General features: G+C 43.7%; 1 protein-coding gene across 2 annotated transcripts in view; it reads right to left on the bottom strand.

Moving 5' to 3' along the window:
* ADCY5 (adenylate cyclase 5) overlaps nt 1-23,570 on the bottom strand; it is a 1,737,221-nt gene that overhangs the window by 301,893 nt on the left and 1,411,758 nt on the right. For both annotated transcript variants that reach the window (XM_069224661.1, XM_069224662.1), the window contains one exon: nt 2,071-2,246. In XM_069224661.1, the coding sequence (XP_069080762.1) occupies nt 2,071-2,246 (176 nt within the window). The remainder of the gene's footprint in view (nt 1-2,070; nt 2,247-23,570) is intronic.

Here is a 23,570-nt window from a genome sequence, read left to right as displayed (position 1 = left end):
TACCAGGGGCAACAATAAGGTACATCCCTCCCCAAACCCAAGGACTGTCACCATCTTGTAGGCTATGCTGTTGTAACAACCATGTACTCTGGTTTCCTTTCGATCAACCACAGCAGGGATGAGGGGAGGCTGCCTAAGGTTATGGAGGATTTATGCACTCTATTACATCTCTGGTCCTCAGAGACAATTGCATACATATCTGTAGTGAGGCTCACAGCATGGGTTACACTTCTGGAAGCTCCAGCCTTCAAGGAGGATCCAGGAGTGGCTAGGCCTCACCTAAAGCTATGCGTGTAAAGAGAAGGAAACCTTGCTTGCTCTAGAATACCCTCGGAAGACTGACGATCTAGAGACCTTGTGGCATTCCTAAATAAAAGATAGGTAGTGCCTCAAGTAGTCAAGTGGCCTCATCATCTGGAGAGGAGAACAGAGCCCACGGGTTGTGACCAATCCTCCACTGTAATATAAAGCCTTCTTTTCCCTGGAACGCACTGTTCTTGCTAATAATCTACCCCCTTAAGTAATCATCTGCCAATTGATTTAACATATTGTGTTGATGCACGACGAGTGCAGCCTCGAAGACAACGCTAGATACTGTGTTTGCAGGGTCTGGCTAGGTCCCACAACATACAGCTGGGCTGAGAACCAAACGGCACCGATCATGACTACCGGTCTTCTTTGGATTCATCCAATGCTTTTAGCTCATAAGTGTACAACGTATTTAGTACCCACCATATAGCTAAACTTTAGCATACCGTTCTACTAGAGGTCACAAACAAGCCTAAATAATAAGAAATGTATACACTCGTTGATAGAGAACTAAGTTATTTGTCCCTTGGTGTGTTTGCACACAGTTTATTGTACTAAATTTTGTTTGCCGGTAAACGGACACAGATTATCCTGTTCGTGTAGTCTAACCGTGCTTTCTCAAATTCATTTGTCCTGTTTTTGTTGGCGAATATTGATTTGTTTGGCTTCATCTAGTCTCTTTCACTGTAGGAGCATTTCGTAGTGAAACACACACAGACATACTCGACATTAGACCCTGATACTTCTCTAGAAACACTATTCTCTGAGTTCAAGCACCTTCCAGGAGAACATTGTGGCAACGAATTTTGTTCAGTGCTGAGGGTCTAAAAACATGCAACCCTGCTACGTTTAAGACGTCTCTGACACCTTAATTCTGGACTCGTTTATGGTTTACATTTGTTGTGGAATGTTCTCTTTATTCCTAATTCGGCTTCACTTTTATGTTCTGAACTATAGACAAAAAAAGGTAAAACATGCTTTTACGTTGTTTCTTGAATATTCATTATTTTGATGCCACTTGAACAAAATGTTGAGTCGCTATTAATCAATAAGGCTTCTGCTGGAGTACTACTGACTTCATAGCACATAGTGGCTAGCAAAAGTTCAAAAGGATTTTGTTCAAAACTTATGAGTTAACAAAACAACCCCACTGAAACATACTGAACTGTGGTCGCCACTTGGAGACACTTGTCATGAAAAAACCCAGCAAATCTATAAATTAGGTATCATATTATAACGTCAGACTCATTGATTGTCACAACAACAAACTGTTGACTATTATCTCTTACAAGAGAATTGAATGGAATTTCTAACTGTTGAAAAGTTCATCAGCAAAGAAAGGACGACGATTGCGAATGGTTTCCACAATATTTTATGGCCATAAACAGATCATTTATATAGTCTAGATTGGTCGAGTTAAATGTAGTAAATCGATACTCTCCTAGACACACTTTACTTCAGTATATGTATATTACTTCAGTATATTGTTATAGTCGATATTTTGGCCAGGATATTTTGTCATATCAACATCAACGCCATGATATTCTGGTAGAAAATATTTTAAAACATCTAAGCCTAACATCTAGCCTTCTTAAACCAACCGTAGATAATCCAAATCCCTCATTTTATCATATCCATTCATTCTCAAACAAAGAAGGCATCGGGGTAACCTAGATTTTCACCATGTATCTAACTAGGTGGGTCAGGCTACTTTGCACAGATAGAAAAGAGAAAATAACACATAAGATGGAGGGTACCTACACCACATTGGCAGTGACCAAAAGATCAGCATTGTCGAAAAGGACCACCTCCGGCACCTCCACAATAAGGACGTAGACAAACTCGATGATGAGCATGAGGATGAGTTTTCCAATGCAGCTAATCTGAAGGAACACTGAGCAGGCCAGAAGACTCAATAAGATGCAGTATGTAAAGTACTAGAAGAGAGAAATAACATTCAGAGGAGTGAGAAAGCCAACATTTAAAAGTGCGAGTCAAATGCCATATGTTAATAATTCACAAATGTAAGAAGAACCATTATCTCTCCCTCCCATAATATTTAAGTACTGAGACACTTGTTGCCTTAAACATTAATCATTGTTGGCTTCTGGATGAAATAAAGCACCCTCAACTTTCGTAAAAAAACATTTGCATTTACTTGATTTTTTTGCTCACAGATCATTTGTTGCCAGGCACCTGGTAGACACGTGTTTTGCCCCTCCATGGTCTGTCCACACTCAGGATGCAATAATGAGTTCTTTATATCTAATACTACTACATTCAAGGGAAGGAATCGTTCACTTCTTTCGTTCCAAGAATACAATACTTTATGCCAGTTTGCAGACTCCTATCATATGCCTGAGGTATCTGATTAATTCATTTAAAACATGTCCACCGACATAATTACGGAAAAGAGGAACCAATTCAGATTCTAAATTGATGTTCAATACTCGTCCAGTGCTTCATGGTAACAAAATGTCAATTAGAATTTTACATTTAAATGTATTTATTACCATCCATTAGTTAATTAAAACAGTCGAAAGAGTATCATTCTATATACAATCAGTCTATTATTACTAAAGTGTGGTAACATTTACTACAACACATATATAACACAGGCTTCACAAAAAAAGATAAATTACAACACTAATTTAGAAAAGGCAATATAATTCATTTTTTTGTATATTAATTAAAAGAATATGACACTTCCCAATCCACCTCAATTGGGACTGAGTGCTATCATCCCTAAGGATAAGGTGCATACATTGATGTGCAAACTTGGAGCATACTGAACGGTAAACCTAAATCGTTTTTTTGATGGTTCAAAATCTCTGGAGTCAATAAATCCAATGCTTATGTAAAGGTAAAGAGGATAGAGTGCTGTCCAAACTTAAAACCTAGTGAAGGATTACACATTATCATATTTAGGACATGCGAAGTCTCTAGATTCAGTGCTTCTAGTACTCGAGAGAACTCAAGTGCAGTACTGTCTAAACTTGGAGCGTGGTAGACACATTCACAAAATCATTTTCGTTTTTCTTTTTAATTACCTAGTGGCCATTTTTACCAATTCTGATTGGCACACTGGAACACCCTTATAATTCCCTAGTATATGGTACCTAGGTACCCAGGGTATTGGGGTTCCAGGAGATCCCTATGGGCTGCAGCATTTCTTTTGCCACCCACAGGGAGCTCAGACAGTTCTTACACAGGCCTGCCACTCCAGCCTGAGTGAAATAATATCCACGTTATTTCCCAGCGATTTTTCACTGCACATAAGTAGTTTATTAGTCACCTATATGTCTAACCTTCACCTGGTGAAGGTTGGGTGCCAAGTTACTTAGTGTGTGGGCACCCTGGCACTAGCCAAGGTGCCCCCACATCGTTCAGGGCAAATTCCCCGGACTTTGCGAGTGTGGGGACACCATTACATGCGTGCACTATACATAGGTCACTACCTATGTATAGCGTCACAATGGTAAGTCTGAATATGTTCAAGTAACATGTCTAAGATTATGGAATTGTCCCCCCATGCCAAATCTGGTATTGGGGTGCCTATCACATGCATCCTGGGGGCTCTAGCCTGGACTCCGGGTACTGCCAAACTAGCTCTCTGGGGTTTTCACTGCAGCTACCGCTGCTGCCAAACCACAGACAGGCTTCTGCCCTCCTGGGGTCTCGGCAGCACAGTCCCAGGAAGGCAGAACAAAGGATTTCCTCTGAGAGAGGGTGTTATACCCTCTCCCTTTGGAAATAGGTGTTAAGGGCCTGAGAGGAGTAGCCTCTCCTGGCCTCTGGGAATGCTTTGAAGGGCAAAGATGGTGCCCTCCTTGCATAAACCAGTCTACACTGGTTCAGGGATCCCCCAGCTCCTGCTATGGTGTGAAACTGGACAAAGGAAAGGGGAGTGACCACTCCCCTGTCCATCACTACCCCAGGGGTGGTGCCCAGAGTTCCTCCAGTGTGTCCCAGACCTTTCATCTTGAATGCAGAGGTGTGAGGGCACAATGGAGGCCTCTGAGTGGCCAGTGCCAGCAGGTGACGTCAGAAACCCCTCCTGATAGGTGCTTACCTGACTAGGTGGCCAATCCTCCTCTCAGGGCTCTTTAGGGTCTCTCCTGTGGGTTTCTCGTCAGATAACTAATGCAAGAGCTCACCAGCGTTCCTCTGCATCTCCCTCTTCAACTTCTGCGAAGGATCGACCGCTGACTGCTCCAGGACGCCTGCAAAACTGCAACAAAGTAGCAAGAAGACTACCATCAACATTGTAGCGCCTAATCCTGCTGGCTTTCTCGACTGTTTCCTGGTGGTGCATGCTCTGAGGGCTGTCTGCCTTCAACCTGCACTGGAAGCCAAGAAGAAATCTCCTGTGGGACAACGGAATCTTCCCTCTGCTAAAGCAGGCACCGAACTATTGCTTCACCGGTCCTCTGGGTCCCCTCTCATCTTGACGAGCATGGTCCCTGGAACACAGGAGCTGGATCCAAGTGACCCTTACAGTCCTGTGGTCCATCTGTCCAAATTTGGTGGATGTAAGTCCTTGCCTCCCACGCCAGACAGTAATCTGTGCACTTTTGTAAGGAATCCTTCATGCACAGCACAGCCCAGGTCCCCAGCACTCTGTCCTACATTGCTGAACTCACTGAGTTGACCACCGGCTTCGTGGGACCCTCCTTAGTAGTGTTGAGACAACTGCTGTACTCAGTTCTCTTGAACCCCATGTTCAAGTGCTTCTGTGGGTGTTGCCTGCTTCTGCGGGAGCTCTCTGTATTGCTGAGCGCCCCCTCTGTCTCCTCCTCCAAGGGGCGACCTCCTGGTCCTTCCTGGGCCCGGGCAGCACCCATTTTCTTGAACCGTGACCTTTGCAGCTATCAAGGCTTGTTTGCGGTCCTTCTGCGTGGAAACAACTCTGCGTCCTCCAGCACGCAGTGGGACATCTTCTGTGCAAAGGAGAAGTTACTGGCATCTTCTGTTGTTTCAGAATCTTCAGCTTCTTCCACCCAGAGGCTGCCATTTTGCACCTTCATCTGGGGTTTAGTGGGCTCCTGCCCCCCCCGGACACTTTCGGGACTCTTGGGCTTGGTCCCCTTCTTTTACAGGTTCTCAGGTCCAAGAGTCCGTCTTCAGTGCTTTGCAGTCAGTTGTTGTCCTTGCAGAATCTCCTATCACGACTTTAGTGTGTTTCTGGGGAAGTAGGGCAACTTTACTCCTACTTTTCAGGGTCTCGGTGGGGTATCTTGGACACCCTTAGTGTTTTCTTACACTCCCAGCAACCCTCTACACACTACACTAGGCCTGGGGTCCGTACGTGGTTCGCATTCCACTTTCTTAGTATATGGTTTGTGTTGCCCCTAGGCCTATTGCATCCTATTATATGCTACAGTGTTTGCACTACTTTTCTAACTGTTTACTTACCTGATTTTGGTTTGTGTGTATATTTTGTGTATTTTACTTACCTCCTAAGGGAGTATATCCTCTGAGATATTTTCCACATTGTCACAAAAATAAAGTACCTTTATTTTTAGTAACTCTGAGTAGTGTGATTCTTATGATATAGTGCATATAGTGCTATATAATATAAGTGGTATAGTAGGTGTTTTGCATATCTCCTAGTTCAGAATAAGCTGCTCTGCTATAGCTACCTCTATCAGCCTAAGCTGCTAGAACACTACTAATCTACTAATAAGGGATAACTGGACATGGCACAAGGTGTAAGTACCATCAGGTACCCACTATAAGCCAGGCCAGCCTCCTACAAGTTTCACGCCAGAGCAGGGACTGGGGGTCCCTGAACCAGTGTAGAATGGCTTATGCAAGGAGGGCATCATTTGTGCCCTTCAAAACATTTCCAGAGGCTACCCCTCTCAAGCCTGTAACACCTATTTCCAAAGGGAGAGGGCGGAACACCCTCTTCCCAAAGGAAATGCTTTGATCTGCCTTCCTGGGACTGAGCTGCTCAGACCCCAGGAGGGCAGAACCCTGTCTGCGAGGTGGCAGCAGCTGTAGCTGCAGTGCAAGCCTCAGAGAGCTGGTTTGGCAGTACAAAGGGTCCCCGGTGGAGCCCCCAGGATGCATGGAATTGGCTCCCCAATATCAGATTTGGAATGGGGGGACAATTCCATGATCTTAGACACCTTACGTGGCCATATTCAGGGTTACCATTGTGAAGCTACATATAGGTATTGACCTATATGTAGTGCACATGTGTAATGGTATGCACGCACTCACGAAGTCTGGGGATTTGCCCCTGGACAGCGTGTGGGCACCTTTGCTAGTGCAAGGGTGCCCTCACACTAAGTAACTTTGCACCTAGCCTTCAGTAAATGAAGGTTAGACATATAGGTGACTTATAAGTTACTTTAGTGTAGTGAAAATGGTTGTGAAATAGAGTGTGCACTATTTCACACAGGCTGCAGTGGCAGTCCTGTGAAAGAGTTTGAGCTCCTTATGGGTGGCAAAAGAAATGCTGCAGCCCGTAAGTATCTCCTGGAACCTCAATGCCCTGGGTACCTAGGTACCATATACTAGGGACTTCTAAGGGGGGGTCCAGTGTGCCAATTGGAATTGGTAAATTAAGTCACTAAACTATAGTGACTAATTTGGAAGCAGAGAGAGCATAATCACTGAGGTTCTGGTTAGCAGAGCCTCAGTGACACAGTTAAGCACAACTGACAACACACACATTAGGCCAGAAACTATGAACACTGGGGTCCTGACAAGCAAGATCACAGTGAGACAGGCAAAACACACTGGCATATAGGGTTGTCACTATGAGCACTGGAGTCCTGGCTAGCTGGATCCCAGTGACACAGTAAAAACACACTGACACACACTTACAAACAGGCCAAGAGTGGGGGTAACCATGCTAGAAAGAAGCTACTTTCTCACAACATATTGTTTCTCTTTAAGAAGGGGCAGCTGAGTGGCTGGGGTTGTGCTGGAAGTCTGAGGTGTCATTCAGCATCTTCCCCATGTCAGGGGCAGCCATTACAGTTAAAGCCCTGGCTCCCATACCCTGGCATGGTCCATTCCATTCTTCCCTTACACTTTCTTCCCCAAGCAATAACCCCACCATTGGAAAAGGTAATGGAGTGTTTTTTCCCCTCATACAAAGAACAAGTTACCTCAATTGCACTGTAATGATTGATGTAGCATGCAGCCTGTGGCATCATGCTTTAAAAGGCAGGTGTAAGATTCCAGGCGCTTCCAGAGATTTCTTCATGACTTCTAAGGACGGGAGTGGGATTACAAAGCAGCGAAACTTCACCCCCAGGCCTTTGTATGATCACAGGGATTAATATTCCAATTTAGTCTACAAACCCAGGGTTTAACTGGAGTTTTCCTGTGGTCTTGCGAGTGAGCAGGGATGGTGTAGGAGGATGGCCTGGCTTGTAGTGGGTACCAGAGGTACTTACACCTTGTGCCAGGTCCAGTTATCCCTTATTAGTGTAGAAGAGGTGTTTCTAGCAGCTTAGGCTGATAGAAGGTAGCTATGGCAAAGCAGCTTAGGCTGAACTAGGAGACATGTAAAGCTCCTACTATACCACTGGTGTCATATGCATAATATCATAAGAAAACAATACACAGAAGTACTAAAAATAAAGGTACTTTATTTTTATGACAATATGCCAGAAGTATCTCAGTGAGTACCCTCAGTATGAGGATAAGGTATATACACAAGATATATGTACACAAACCAAAATTATGCAGATAATAGCAAAAGGAAGTAATGCAAGCAATGTAAAATTAAAGTAGATTGCAGTAGGAGCACATAGGTACAGGGGAAACACAAAGAAATATACTCCAAAAGTGGAATGCGAACCACGAATGGACCCCAAACCTATGTGAGCTTGTAGAGGGTCGCTGGGACTGCAAGAAAACAGTGAGGGTTAGAAAAATAGCCCACCCCAAGACCCTGAAAGGTAGGTGTAAAGTGCACCTACAACCCCCAGAGAGCACAGAAGTCGTGATAGGGGGATTCTGCAGGAACAAAAAACACCAGCAATGCAACAACAGTGGATTTCCGGACCTGAGTACCTGAAAGACAAGGGGACCAAGTCCAATAGTCACAACAGTGTCGAGAGTGGGCAGGAGCCCAGGAAAGGCCAGCTGAGGGTGCAAGGAAGCTGCCACCTGTTGGAAGAAGCTTGGAGTTCTGCAAGAAAGAAGAGGACTCGGAACTTCCCCTTTGGAGGATGGATGTCCAACGTTGCGATGAAGCTTGCAGAGGTGTTCCCACGCAGAAAGACCGCAAAGAAGCCTTGCTAGCTGTAAGGGTCGTGGTTAGGGTTTTTGGATGCTGCTGTGGCCCAGGAGGGACCAGGATGTCGCCACTTGGATGAGGAGACAGAGGGGGTGCCTGGCAACGTAGGGAGCCCTCACAGAAGCAGGCAGCACCCGCAAAAGTACCTGAACAGACACTTAGAAGAAAAGTGAACCGTAGTCCACCCGAAGTCACAAAAGGGAGTCCCATGATGCCGGAGGACAACTCAGAAGGTTGTGCACTGCAGGTTAGAGTGTCGGGGATCCAGGCTTGGCTGTGCACGAAGGAAATCCTGGAAGAGTGCACAGGAGCCGGAGAATCTGCAAATCATGCGGTACCCAGCAATGCAGTCTAGCGTGGGGGACGCAAGGACTTACCTCCACCAAACTTGGACTGAAGAGTCACTGGAGTGTGGGAGTCACTTGGTCAGAGTTGCTGAGTTCCAGGGACCACGCTCGTCGTGCTGAGAGGGGACCCAGAGGACCGATGATGCAGTCTTTTGTTGCCTGCGGTTGCAGGGGGAAGATTCAGTCGACCCACAGAAGATTTCTTCAGAGATCCTGGTGCAGAGAGGAGGCAGGCTACCCCCAGAGAATGCACTACCTGGAAACAGTCGAGAAAGCCGGCAGAATGAACCGATACAAGGTTGCTAGTAGTCGTCTTGCTACTTTGTTGCGGTTTTGCAGGCGTCCTGAGCAGTCAGCGGTCGATCCTTTGGCAGAAGGTGAAAAGGGAGATGCAGAGGAACTCTGGTGAGCTCTTGCATTCGTTATCTGGTGAGATCCCCAAAACAGAGACCCTAAATAGCCAGAAAAGTAGGTTTGGCTACCTAGGAAAGAGGATTAGCTACCAAGAGAGGTAAAAGCCTATCAGAAGGAGCCTCTGACGTCACCTGCTGGCACTGGCCACTCAGAGCATTCCAGTGTGCCACAAACACCTCTGTTTTCAAGATGGCAGAGGTCTGGGACACACTGGAGGAGCTCTGGACACCTCGTCTGGGAGGGGCAGGTCAGGGGAGTAGTCACTCCCCTTTCCTTTGTCCAGTTTCGCGCCAGAGCAGGGCTGGGGGATCCCTGAACCGGTGTAGACTGGCTTATGCAGAGATGGGCACCATCTGTGCCCATCAAAGCATTTCCAGAGGCTGGAGGAGGCTACTCCTCCCCAGCCCTCACACCTATTTCCAAAGGGAGAGGGTGTTACACCCTCTCTCTGAGGAAGTCCTTTGTTCTGCCTTCCTGGGCCAGGCCTGGCTGGACCCCAGGAGGGCAGAAACCTTTCTGAGGGGTTGGCAGCAGCTGCAGTGGAGACCCCTGAAAGGCAGTTTGGCAGTACCCGGGTTCTGTGCTAGAGACCCGGGGAATCATGGAGTTGTCCCCCCAATGCCAGAATGAGATTGGGGTGACAATTCCTTGATCTTAGACATGTTACATGGCCATGTTCGGAGTTACCATTCTGACGCTGTACATAGGTGGCCACACACTAATTACCTTTGCACCCAACCATCACCAGGTGAAGGTTAGACATATAGGTGACTTATAAGTTACTTAAGTGCAGTGGTAAATGGCTGTGAAATAATGTGGACGTTATTTCACTCAGGCTGCGCTGGCAGGCCTGTGTAAGAATTGTGAGAGCTCCCTATGGGTGACAAAAGAAATGCTGCAGCCCATAGGGATCTCCTGGAACCCCAATACCCTGGGTACCTCAGTACCATATACTAGGGAATTATATGGGTGTACCAGTATGCAATGTGAATTGGTAAATTTAGTCACTAGCCTGTTAGTGACAAATTTGGAAAGCAGAGAGAGCATAACCACTGAGGTTCTGGTTAGCAGAGCCTCAGTGATACAGTTAGGCATCACACAGGGAACACATACAGGGCACATACTTATGAGCACTGGGGCCCTGCCTGGCAGGGTCCCAGTGACACATAGACTAAAACAACATATATACAGTGAAATATGGGGGTAACATGACAGGCAAGATGGTACTTTCCTGCAGATGGATGTGGTGTCGACCGATCACTTGCTTTACCAGGTGCCAGTAAAAAACAAAATCCAGGGATATTTTGTCAGAATCCCTTCTCGATTCCCCAAACCAACAATGTTCATTCCGCTTTTATAAAATCAGAATTACAATACCTCTATCTCATTCCAAAGGTCACCAGTATCACTCAGTACCTCTGCAATGCTCTGATTAAGTATAATATTATCGTTATCTCGATTCAACCAATAATATCTGCAGTTTTTATGTGCAATTCATGAAATCATGAATGCCTGATCCAAAAACTCAGAAGTACTTCTGTAGAATAAAGAAAAATCACTGCTTTCAACGATTGATAAAACCAGTAGCATACGTGCCAATTTACACCAAGAATTTTGTTGAATCCAGGTGAACTAGCTCACAAATCTCAACAATGTCTGCCATTTCAGGGATGCATCGATTCATCCGTATAAAGAGTCAGCAAACCTGCAGTTTTGTTTATAACAAGAGTTGTGTCTTTCCATTGAAATCTAAATATCCTTCACAAAGCAACCGAATTACTTGATCTGATGCCGGGTAAGAGCAAACTACTGCTGTTGAACAGACATCACAAAAGTTTGTTCGCTCCAAATCTTGAAACTCTCTGGATACCATCCTCAAACCCAATACTACTGCAAATAAAAATAAAAAGTTGGAAGATCAACATTACTTCATGTACCAGATTGTTGCATCAGTCAGCACTGACAATCATTGCATTTGACTTATCAGGAGAGAAATAGCCGGATTCTATAAGCAGTGCCTTACTTGTAATTCCCTTGTTATTTTCAGTGCTAGGTAGATCACTACTGTACTCACTAAATAGAAGAAAGGTCAGTCATTTCCACGCAGTCTAGGAAACAACGATCAAGATGGTAGGCAGGGTACCTGCTTCACACATACTTCATCACTTCCAAGGAACCCTCAACGTGGTCCAGCACCCTCCAAGATCCTGTTTAGCTCCTTCATCTTTTTGGCAAGGGTCATTATGGTGAAATTCTCACATGCATAAAAACAGACTTGAGGCTCATGATTCATCTAAAACGTGTTTGTCATCCACTACCCATACCATGGTGAGTCCACATTGAACATCAACGTGTGTGAGGAAATTTTGTAGTTCAAAAACAGTCATAAATCTTAAGGGTTATGAAATCAAAAGGCAATTTTCTTAGTCCCCCAAAAAGCATAAGGCTGATCAATCTAAACTGTCATCCTCCTCCATATGCGAGCTGGCAGTAAAACACCGGCTACAGTATGTGCACACTCCAAGCAATAGGTTGGCAGAGTAGGCATCGGTGAGATCATAGATATCCTACGCACTTCACCTCAGTTCCTTTAGACTGCTAATCCAGCTCTTAACAGAGAACAACCAAACCCCTCTTTGGAGTACTCTTGTTTCTGCTTTTGGTACCTTGGCTTCAATCAAGCCTGTCCCCACTCTTCAGGGAGGCAACGATTAAATCTAGTTAGGTGATAACAAATCCAGCTAGGGAATGATAAACTTAATGTCCACACTAGATTGGATATGACAGTAAACACCTATAACCTAGACACTATTCAGATGGTCAATGAAAAAATACTAAAATTCAGGTATCTCTGTGAATATTTAGAAGGCAGTAGGCAAACAGAGTCTTGACTGAACCTGGTGGAGTCTGATCTGCTGGATAACGTTACCTTCCAACTTAGACATTTCTTAATGCTCCATATTCCTTCCAAAGTGTCTGAAAACTTGTGGTCTCCTAACGAAGTGCTGTAGGACAGGAAGAGTTCAACTGGAACCACTGACCCAGATTGTAGATGCAGTTCCAAAGAAAGCCTTTTGCTACCAGTCCCATTGTCTGCCCACCCATTTTCACCTACCCATACTCACCTCCTGCTTCATCCTACTCCCTCACTTTATGTGTTTACCGTACAGTTCTGGAAAAAGCTGCCAATAGGTTTGGTCACTGCCAGTGAAGATGGAATATTTCTACCTACTCAGGCAGACACAGGAGATTACTCTGGTCAGTTCTCTGATGAAAGTTCAAAGGCTGCGTATAAGTGTAGCAAATCCAGAACAGTTACTGCTAATATGACTGATGCTAATTTCCTGGTCTTGCTACTTATTGAGATTCTTGGAAATCGTCTGGCCTTCAAAACAATTCCTATGGCTGGATATCCATCTCTACTCTTTAGAGCTTTCACAACATAGAGGTGCTGGGAACTGCAGATCCCCACCTCTTTCTCTCAGACTTCAATGTATTTGTTCTCATCAAAGCAGTCACTGGTCTTCACTGACTGTCAAAATGCTGAATTTTTTCTTGAGAAACAAAAAATCAGATGGCACATCTTCTCTCATTCTGGAACCACTAATCAGCAAAAAAAGGACAAGCGTAAATAGAATAGGTCTTATCTTGGGAAGGATTTTGCCATCTCCAGGTTCAAAACACATTCTAAGGCAGAATGTCATGGCTTGCCATTACATAAGGAGACCTTGTAACTTGACTGGTGTAAATATGTACCCTATAAGTTAGCTAGTCATGGAATGGCGTTTGATGGTACCACCCATGTTTTTCAGCATGTGGCGGCTTGTGGGACATGAAGTTTGCCACATTTCCTTTACATTTTAACATGTTTTTTTACCAGAATTGATCAGTATACTGGTACCATCTGATGCATGTCAAAGGTATTTGACACTTGAGACAATACAAGAGAAGGTCCCACATACTGAGGTGGTGTTGGGTACCATATTGCCTCTTCTACAGGGCAATATCTGCACCATTTGGTCTACTTAACACCAAATGACCAATCATTAAGAAAGGAATTACTTTTGGATTCCGCATGGAGTATAGATGCTACATTTATTTGGTTTTATTTATTTTTTAATATGCAGCATGACACAAAATAACACCGGTCACCTAATAACTAATTTATCAAATGCAATCGACAGAGATATGATCTTGATTTATTACCCTCATATCCGATTCTTGAAAAACATACACATTAGTCCCTTATGCATTTGCAAACCCCTTTACATTACCATGTCCTCAAACTCGCTTACAGCTCTTAATTTGCTGTAACCTTGAACATTAAATATATCAAGGACTTCTAAAACGCACTCATTAATGTCGGATTAGTCTGCGCCCATCCAGCGGCTGGTGAACTGTTAGTGTGCCACCAGAATCGTATCTAAATCAGATTTTCCAGACATTGAGACACAAAGATATTTCTTTTTGCAATGGCTACAAAAACAGAACATTTCAACACACTCCAAAATTGACTTTCAGAAAAGAAGCGAACCATCATAACCCAATAATAGACATTTGTGCAGAATGTTCTATATCATCTGTTTACATAAAGCACTTTCGAGCTGGACTCATCTGCAAAAAGAAATGTGATATTCCTACTGAGGTGGAATTAAATCACGGGCATTAAGCCCCAGGCTACGTGAATGCTGAGATCTCAAGATAAGAGTGGTTAACATGGATGTCAATGGCCAAACCACAAGGCAACTGATGTAACACCACCCAAGTAACCATAACAGGGCTTTCTGCCAGACTTATCACAGGCTGGCACCATCGTGGGTTTTGGAGCACGGATCATTGGGAATCTCACTCACTGCAAGGCACACAACACTCAATGGATTTGATGGTGCAAACACCAAATGACCAGCATAGTTTACACTACGGTGGTGAAAAGAAATTACGTTAAGGTGGAACATGTTTTAAAAACAGTAATAGCACCTAAGACACCTCTTTTGACAAATATTTTCTGATACAATACCAAAAGAGGTGACGTTTCACAATAGGGAAGTAGATCAGTGACATTTCCATGGAATACCTCACATATGTAGAGCTAGATTCTGTTGTAACCAAGATAGCTTCTATTTTGTTCAATAGAGAGGTTGAAGAGTTGTTACTGAAATAACTGCCAAACACGTCCAACCATTAGGGTTTTGATTTCCTTAGATAATGGGCTGAAATACAGGCAGCAGTTCACCCCGAAGACAAATAAAGTAAAACACAACAAGAGCCCAGTTCTTTAAAAGTATGTGAATCTGAACATTGCAGACTCATGATTACAACTTGTACAGATGTACACATTTTTCTTGGAAAAATAAAATCCCACGTAGTACATTTAGAAATCACTGAAAATGTGTATATTTTAGGCAGCCTATTATAATGGCTGGTCCAAAAGCCTGTGACCTGGTTGCAAATGGCGAATTTGTAGAATTAAGAATTGCAACAAATGGGCATCCTATTTTTGAGAGACTATATATGTGCGCTTAGGGTGGAAAATAACATCAGGAATGCTTCTGAATAACCAAAAGGTTTTGACTTTGTAGGTTTTTCTAAAGGTCCCTGTAGTCAGTCACCCCCTCGTGCTTACCGTGGAACTTCACAGCTTTACACCAACTTGCGGTATTACTGTCACTAGAATTTACAACCAATTGTTGTCCCTTCAGAGTACAACGTTTGCAGATCCCAAGTGGATGAATCAGTAGCTTTATGCAGACCGAGTTTCACTTAGACACGCAAAAAGTTGACATGCATGCCTGTGACAAAGGTGCCGAGGGCACTCTACGCTGGTAGATCCGGTGCTAAATGATGTATACTGCTCTGCAGGACGATGGCAAAGTCAACGGGGGTTGGTAGGCTAGATGCCCTCTCTAGTGGTATTTTTCTTTTTAATGCAAATATCTGTTGTCAAAATGATGTGGTATGAGTAAAGCCAAGTATATACACAGGGAAAAGCTATGATAGTTTACTCTAGAAGCAAGCACAAACACTGGGCTGGAGAAGCCTCTTTTCCATGAACATGGCAAATGAGATAAGTGAGGGAACTTAGCATATGAATGGTACAGTTTAGTTGGGTTACTATTTCTTTTTTTAGATAGAAAAGGAACATATATTTTGACAATTATTTCCGTAAGGTATGGCTAAATAAACAAGTGCTCAAAGAAATCTTTTGTGGTTAACAATGTGATACCACCACACGTTTGGAGCCTGAGAAAAATATTTTTCAGGATTACACAGTGAATAAATTCTATAGGTGGGCAGACTAGCTAAACTCATCATCCCAATTTCTGCATTATTCTTCCACATCCAGTTCATCAAAATGTTAGTGATAAGGGGAAATATAGAATTCACTTAATCAAAACGAAAATGTATTCAGAGGACAGCAGTACTCTTTCGAGTGAAAACTACAGTGATCTTAGGCTAGACGTGAACCTTCATTTAAGCAAGACTTTAAAACGAAATTATGTAAGTGCTAGGAGCACCAACTACTGACTTGAGTATACAGAATGCTCTGAACTAGTGTCTCAAGGAGAGTGAAGGCAGGTTGGCAGAATATGTTCTGTCTGCTAGTAAAGAACAGATCATCCTTGCTTGCTATTTATCTTCAACTAATCTTAAAAGAAGTGTGTGACCTTTGGCTAGCAGAAGAGAATAAGCAAACATGCTGATGTTTTGCTTACGTACATTTCAATGTTTCCAGTGTGTGCTCGCACAACGAGACCTGTGGGTTTCTTAAAAAAAAAACTGGATTACTTTGTTAAGGATTTGTAGAAATGTGTTTCCCGCTGATAGTGAAAGAGTCGGGGATCCCTAACCAGCATGTTTATTATCTTTGTTAGAACTGGCCAGTAAGTCCCGTTACAGCCTACCTGCATGGAAAAGAAGAATTTTCCTCATTTCCACTCTCCAAGTGCTTTCGGCAGGATGCTGCCAAGAGGGGTGAGATGTCAATCGATACCTGCGAGTCCTGACATTCTTGGCATGGTAATCTCCCAAACGTTTTGAGTTGATTTTGTTGAAGTCGTTTTTGTTGATATTAGCACTGTGCATAGTGTACCTCTGCTAACCTGTGCTATATCGCTTGTGCTCTTCCCTCCAAACTTGGTAAAATTGGAATACACCAATTTGCCACTTATATTTTACTTGTAAGCCTCCTGTTAATGGTACTACTGGTATCCAGGACCTGCAAAATTAAATGTTGCTAGCAAACAGCAGCAGTCATTGTGTCTCTTACTAAGCAAGCACTGTAAACACGGCTCTGGCTAGCCACTGCAGCCTGTAGTGCAGTTTTAAACTGCCATTTCAACCTGGCAAAATAAACCTTTTGCCAGGCCTAAACCTTCCCTTTTAATATGTATAAGTACCCCTAGGGTAAGCCCTAAGGGCAAACAGTACAGGGTGCATAATATTTAAAAAGTAGAACATGTGTATTTAAAATGTACATGTCCTGACAGTGAAACACCCCTACAGCTGTTTTTTATTGTTTGACTGTTTGTAAGGCCTATCGCTTCTATTGACTATTACTGGGTTACCTTAATTCATTTAATAAGTGCTAACTTCGGATTGGGAGCAGGCACAAATATGGTGCTTATACTCAAATGAATTGTACTTTAAAACCCTTTAAATGGTGAAGGTGGATTTTAAGTTACTATTACGAAAATACAACTTTTATAAAGTTGGCATTTTGTTATTCCAATCAACTGTGCCTTTCTACTCTATCTTGGGTCACATTACTGTATAAGGCTCTGCTGTTGGGGGTCTGTGTATGTCTTCCAGACAGTGAGGCAAAGGGTGGTTAGGTGTGGACAGGATGCTTGCTGAGGGGCTGTACCCACTCTCACTCACACTTCAAAGAGTGTTGCCAACAACACACACAAAGGAACATGACATCAGGCCTGCATTAAATTGTGTCACTCCAGTTTGGAGTCTGAGCCAGGGAAAGGTGGAGAACAGATGAGAACCAGTTTTGGGTGTAGGTCATGGGATCCCCCACACAAAGGTTGGCACAAGGTATAAAAGTTGAACCTCCAGAACTTCTCTTCAGAACACTCTTGGACCAGCGGAAGATTCTGAAGAAGGACTCTGTGCTGCCAAAAGGGCTTCCCTGTTGCTTGCAGAACTACCTTGATGTCTAAAGATGGAAGTTTGAACCTGCTTGCCTTGCTCCCAGTCTAGCTTGAGTGAATGCAAGGGCTGACCTCCTGTGTTTGCTCCAGGGACACAACATGTTTCCAAAGGCATCCTTCAACTGCCCAGCTGCGACTGGACCCGTTTGGACCTGCATGAGCCCTGCTGCTGACCTCTGCTGGAGTAAGTCCTGATCCCCAAGAGTTGTCCCCAGGTCCGGAACCCTCACCTGTCATCACTGGAAGCTCCTCATGAAGGAAAAGGTGAACATTTGGAAGTTGGGCCCTTTGCGATTGCGAACAAGTCAGTTCGCCCAAAAAGTCTGCTGCCTCCATTGACTGCCAATTCAAAGCTCCGGTGAGACCTGTTCGGCTGCCAACATGACTACCAGTGAGACATGTTCAACTGCCAATGCAGAATTCCAGCAACAACCTACTTTTGTGCAACAGCAACAACTATTCTCCACACTTGACCTGCTCTTCATGGCCTTCTCCACACAAACTGAACTCTTCACACTGAACTTGAGATGGTAACTCTTTAGTGGGATTAGACTGGCCCCTACATCCAAACCACACTCCACTGCTGTCGGCCACAACCTGTTACTTTCCTCCTGCCTAGCATGACCAAATGGATGCGATGTGAGGGGTGCTTTGAGGCACTATTTTCACACAAAAAAATAAAATTAAATACCTCCAATACTACTGGCTATTTGTGTCATTCTGGTATGACTTTATTTATTAAAGTAATTCTAAATTCATTTGGCATTTTGATTGTATTGTGTTTTCACTTTAGTACTGTTTGTTCAGCCTGACTACTTTTGTGCCAAGCTACTAGAGGGTTAAGCACAGGTTAATTTAGTGACTTTTGTGATTCACCCTGATAAGGATTGTTTTTATTATTTCATCAGGGTTTCCACCCCTCTCAATTAATAACCCAGTTTCCGTCAAAACTTTATACTCTAGTCAACCTTATTAGTTGTAAGATGGCCATTTAGTTTAGCTGAAATCCCAGCTGACTTCCTCAACTAGTTTGCAATCCAGGAAGGTTGGATGTGTCCTTGAAGGTGTAGTTTGAGGGTCATTTAAGTGGGGTGGAAATCAAGTTTAATTCCCATGCTGTTTACCAGAATGATGAAATAGATGAAATCTGTCTGCTTCACATTCCAGAAGATCAGACGAATTTATCCGCACCCAACCTCTGCTAATGGATGGCATGCTCAATACTAATAAGTCTTTCCCCCAAGCACGGGCTCAGATGCTCCAATATTTTGCAAAAATCAATAAATACTCTGCAAAAATGCCTCTTTCACATACAGTGAAACCTTTTACATATGTTAAATATGAACTAGTACCTCACTATACCTCAGCCAGAACTCTCAGATCACCTGATACTCACAGGGTCATTCAAAAAAAAAAAACAGTGGCAGAAGTAGTGGAGATCCAAGGACCAAAACTTTGGAGTGACCTCACCCCTTTTTTTTTTTAAATCTGTTTATTGAACAAGGTGCAAAATCTGACAATGCATTACATTTATTACAAAAAAAGTGTGCAGTTTATTCACTTATATATATTCACTAATATTTATGTACTTCGTACTGCGCGAACAAAATTCACTTTGCTGATATGCATTAACAAGAAAGGGGAAAACAAAAAAGAAAAGGGAAAAACTGTGTAGTATAGAACTGTAGTCACTCTGATTGTAGCTTTTGTATGTGCGTACGTTGTGGCGTTTTTATTGATGAGGGTAGCATTTGAACGTAAGGGGACAAAAGGTATGCTTCTGATTTAGGTCTGAGCATTAATAACAGGAGCGAGGTTTGGGTAGGTCTGACTTGTACGTGCTAGTTTAGTGCAGTGCCCGAAGATCCCCACTGGAAGTAATGCTACTGTTTGCTTTGTTTATTTGATAATGGAGTGTAAAAGTGACAACACTTTTGACAGGGGGAGTGTAGGGGATCATGTGGGGTACGTCATCTCTGGTTTCTATTTTTACTACGAAGCTGTCCCAGATTTCAACTCCCTCCTGTGGCTGGCCCTTTTGTTGTAGTTGTCTTAATGTGTGGGCTTCTGCTTGTGTGCGATTGTATAGGTCGCGGAGCCAGACGGAGTAAGGAGGGGCCTGAGGGGCCTTCCAGTGTGTAGCGATCAAACGCTTGTATACCACGAATGCCAGATATATAAATCTGTGCTGATGTTTATCACCTTTGGAACATCGGCGTATTCCCAGTAGGCACGATTCCGTGGAAGGGATGAGCGTGTGGTCAGCGATTTCTGTTGTAGTTTCTGTTATACGCAGCCAGCTTGCATTTACTGGGTGACATTCCCAGACCATGTGGTAAAAATTAGCCGAGGGTGTGGCACATCTGAGGCATACTGATTTAGAGCTAGGGTAAATCTGTGGATGCGGGCTGGGGATAGATAGGCCTGATGGATATAGTTAAATTGTGTGTATCTTAGTCTGGTGTTGCAAGACACCGTTTTAATTGTGGCAAGGGCAGCTTCCCAGGTTTTTTGGGAGATTGGTGCATTGAGGGCGGTATCCCAGCGGGATTTAGCCGGGGATAGATTTGTGCGGGCGCCTGCTATGAGTATTTTGTATAGTGTTGTAATAATACCTTTAGCATTGCCTATAGTTAGGAGTGTTGTAAGTAAGAGGGATTTGTTGGGTTCGGTATGATTGCTACCCCAGAAATTACGTAAAAGTTTAGTGATGGCGCCATATATTAAGAAAGCTCCAGTTTGCATTGTCCCAGAAGACACCTGTTCTGCGAAAGTTGTTAAATGGGAGATAGAGTATAAGTCTCCCGCGTTTAACGTTTTAGTTACTCGTATTGCATGATGAGATGATAGGTCCTGTACCATCGGTATTTGAGATAGAGATAATGAAGGAGAATAAGGGGCAGAATTAGTTCAGCCCTGGATGTATCTTTTCCAGCAGAATCTGGCTGCATCTAGTAGTTGAGATCTATTCGGAGGATAAGGGGGGCCAGCCAATAGTGTCGTTAGGATTGTTTGTGGTGCTGTATATGCGTTCAGCGCTACGTATTCTGGGGTGGTTGAATTATTAAGCCATAAAGCTATCCATTGTAGCTGAGCCGCTGCATTGTATAATTCCAGGTTTGGCATGCCTAGACCGCCCTCTTCTTGTGGGTGTTGTGTAATAGATAGTGCCACCCTCTGTCTGTCTCTGCCCCATAGTACATCAGCCAGAAGGGAGTGTAGTTTATGAAAGAATGAGCGTGGCAGTGATATCGGGAGGGCAGTAAAATAGTATAGAAAGCACGGCAGGATTAGCATTTTAGCTATGGCGGTCCTGCCCATAGGGGATAGTGGGAGCGAGCACCAAAATGACAGCGAGCCGCAGGTGGATCTGATCAGTCGGTCCAGATTACCTTCCTTTAGATCCGTCATGGAGTGATAAACCTGTATACCTAGATATTTAAAGGTTGAGAGGGACCAGGGGAGTTGATATTGAGGTAATATCCTGTGTTGTTCATTTGGTATAGGAGTGAGGGGGAAAATGCATGATTTGGACCAGTTTATGCGTAATCCTGAGGCCAGTGCAAAGTTGTCTAGTATTTGCATTATCTCTGTAACAGATGTAGAATGTTTGCGTAGGTAGATTAGGGCGTCATCAGCGTATAAAGACACAATGTGATATGTGTTGAATTCTGGGATGCTGTACTGCCATTTGATAAAGTTTGTTTTGACCAATGACTTTGTGTTTCACCACTGCGCATATTAGTTGCTCAATGTTCACCAGTAGCACATGGTATGTTTTGTTCAGTTTAGCCGCCTATGGGCTTTGACATTGCATTAGTCATTACATTCTGTATTCTGCCTATTGGCTTTGACATGGCATTAGCCATTACTTTCTGTATTCAGTTTAGCCGCCTATGGGCTTTGACATTGCATTAGCCATTACATTCTGTATTCTGCCTATTGGCTTTGACATGCTGTATCCAGTCTAGCCGCCTATTGGCTTTGACATTGCATGCCTATTGGCTTTGACATGATGTATTCAATTTAGCTGCCTATTGACTTTGACATGCTATTAGATATTCTGCCTATTGGCTTTGACATGACACTAGACATTGCATTTGATATTTAGGTTAGCTGCCTATTGCCTTTAACATGACATTGCATTTGATATTTAGGTTAGCTGCCCATTGCCTTTAACGTGGAGTTAGACATTGCAGTTGAGAATCCAAGCTGTATTTTTCCAAGCTGTGTTTTTGCACCAGATGAACCAAGATGTTTTGCTCTCACAGTAGACTAGACCTGATAAGAGAGGGTACATGGGTGTTGTTTTTCTCTCTGCTTGAGCTTGGGAACAGGAGTAGTCTTGGAGACCTGGCCAGTCTCCAAAAGGCTTGCTCAGTTTCCCAGGTCTGAGAGGAGGGGGCACACCTTTGTAACGAATGTACCAGGCTGCAGAGAGTCAGATTCTAATCTGCCGGACCTCGTGCTGGAGCTTGGCGCCAGCTGCCAGCATCCCGTGTGGGTAGATGAAACTCTTTCTCGCGGCTGACAGGGGTCATCAGCTTGCAGACCTTAGAAAGATGTAGCTGTAAATAGTTCCTACACGGTGAAGTATTTGTTTTGCTTTGCATTCAATATCTTATAAATATAACCTGCTGTGTATATTGCAAACTGATATATTTTGTTTGATTAACGCGGACTGGAAAGCTACTAATTCGTCATTCATATAACAACAATAAAAGTCTTCTTTGACCTCAGAAGTGCATTTCTGTTGTGTTATGTTAGTGCTTAGAAACTAAATAAGAGGAAAGCACTACAGATGCCCCAGTTAAGAGCGTTACTTCGGAGTTTAATTGCTAACGGTTCCATTGCAATGGTGAATAATAAGGGAGGGAGCGGGCAGCCCTGTCGAGTGCCCCTACCAATAGGGAATACTTCGGAGATGATTTGTCCCATTTTAACTCGGGCAGTGGGTTTATGGTATAATGTCCTAATCCAGTTTATGAAGCCGGGTTGAAAACCGAATGCCTCTAATGTGCGGTAAAGGTAATCCCAGCTTAAGGTGTCAAAGGCTTTTTCTATGTCCAGGGACATAGCCACTGCCTCCTCCGCATTAGTACTGTGCATTAAGCAAATGGATAAGATGTTTAGAAAAGTGTTTCTGCCTGGTATAAATCCGGATTGATCTGGGTGTATTAAGTTTGGTAGATAAGGGAGTAGTCTGTTTGCTAGAATCTTCCCTAGAAGTTTACAGTCAGAGTTGAGGAGGGAAAGAGGTCTATATGACCTGACATCCAGGGGGTCTCGGCCTGGTTTTGGGAGCACGACTATTAGTGCTTCACGCATTGACTCTGGGAGTTGCTTTCTGTTGTGCGCTTCGTTGAACACCTCAAGGAGGGGTTGCAAGAGATGACTGGGTTGTGATTTAAAGTATTCCGCTGGCAGACCGCCTGGACCTGGGGCTTTATTACGTGCCATTTGAGAGAGAGCTAATCATAGTTATTCTATTGTGATAGGGCCGTCTAGAATACCTGTGTTACTTATTATGTGTGGATTTTGGGGGATCATTGTTAATAATTCAGTCAATTGTTGTTCAGTAGGGGAGGTGGAGGGTAGATATAAGGTGCGATAATACGTGTGGAAGGCTGTGTTCATTTCGACCTGGGTGTTAATGACAAGGCCTGTAAGTAGTTTAATCGCACCCATAGGTGATGACAGCGTTGGCTGGCGAACCAGCCAGGCTAACATTTTCCCGAATCTATCCCCTTCTGCATGCTGTCGTGCCTGAAAATGTCTATAATCGTGCCTGCACAACCTGGTGCCTTTGTCCCTATAGCTGGTTCTGAGCGCGCTCAGTGTTTCCGGAGAGGATATATTCGTGGAGACCTCCACTTCTGTCTTGCATAATTTGATTTCTAATTCTTGCAGTTCTTTAGTGAGTATTCTATTGACTCCCACAGTGGCCGCCAGGCAGTGGCCACGAATCACTACTTTATGGGCATCCCATTCGATAGCGCGCGTTGAGGCGGTGTCTTTATTTAACGTGAAGTAATTTGATAAACATTTGGATATCTCTGCATGGAAGGGGGGGGTCTG

The sequence above is a fragment of the Pleurodeles waltl genome, chromosome 3_1 (genome assembly GCF_031143425.1).
Source record: "Pleurodeles waltl isolate 20211129_DDA chromosome 3_1, aPleWal1.hap1.20221129, whole genome shotgun sequence".
Lineage (NCBI taxonomy): Eukaryota > Metazoa > Chordata > Amphibia > Caudata > Salamandridae > Pleurodeles > Pleurodeles waltl.
The sequence above is the reverse complement of the archived record's forward strand: the minus strand, read 5'-3'. Positions and strand labels throughout refer to the sequence as shown.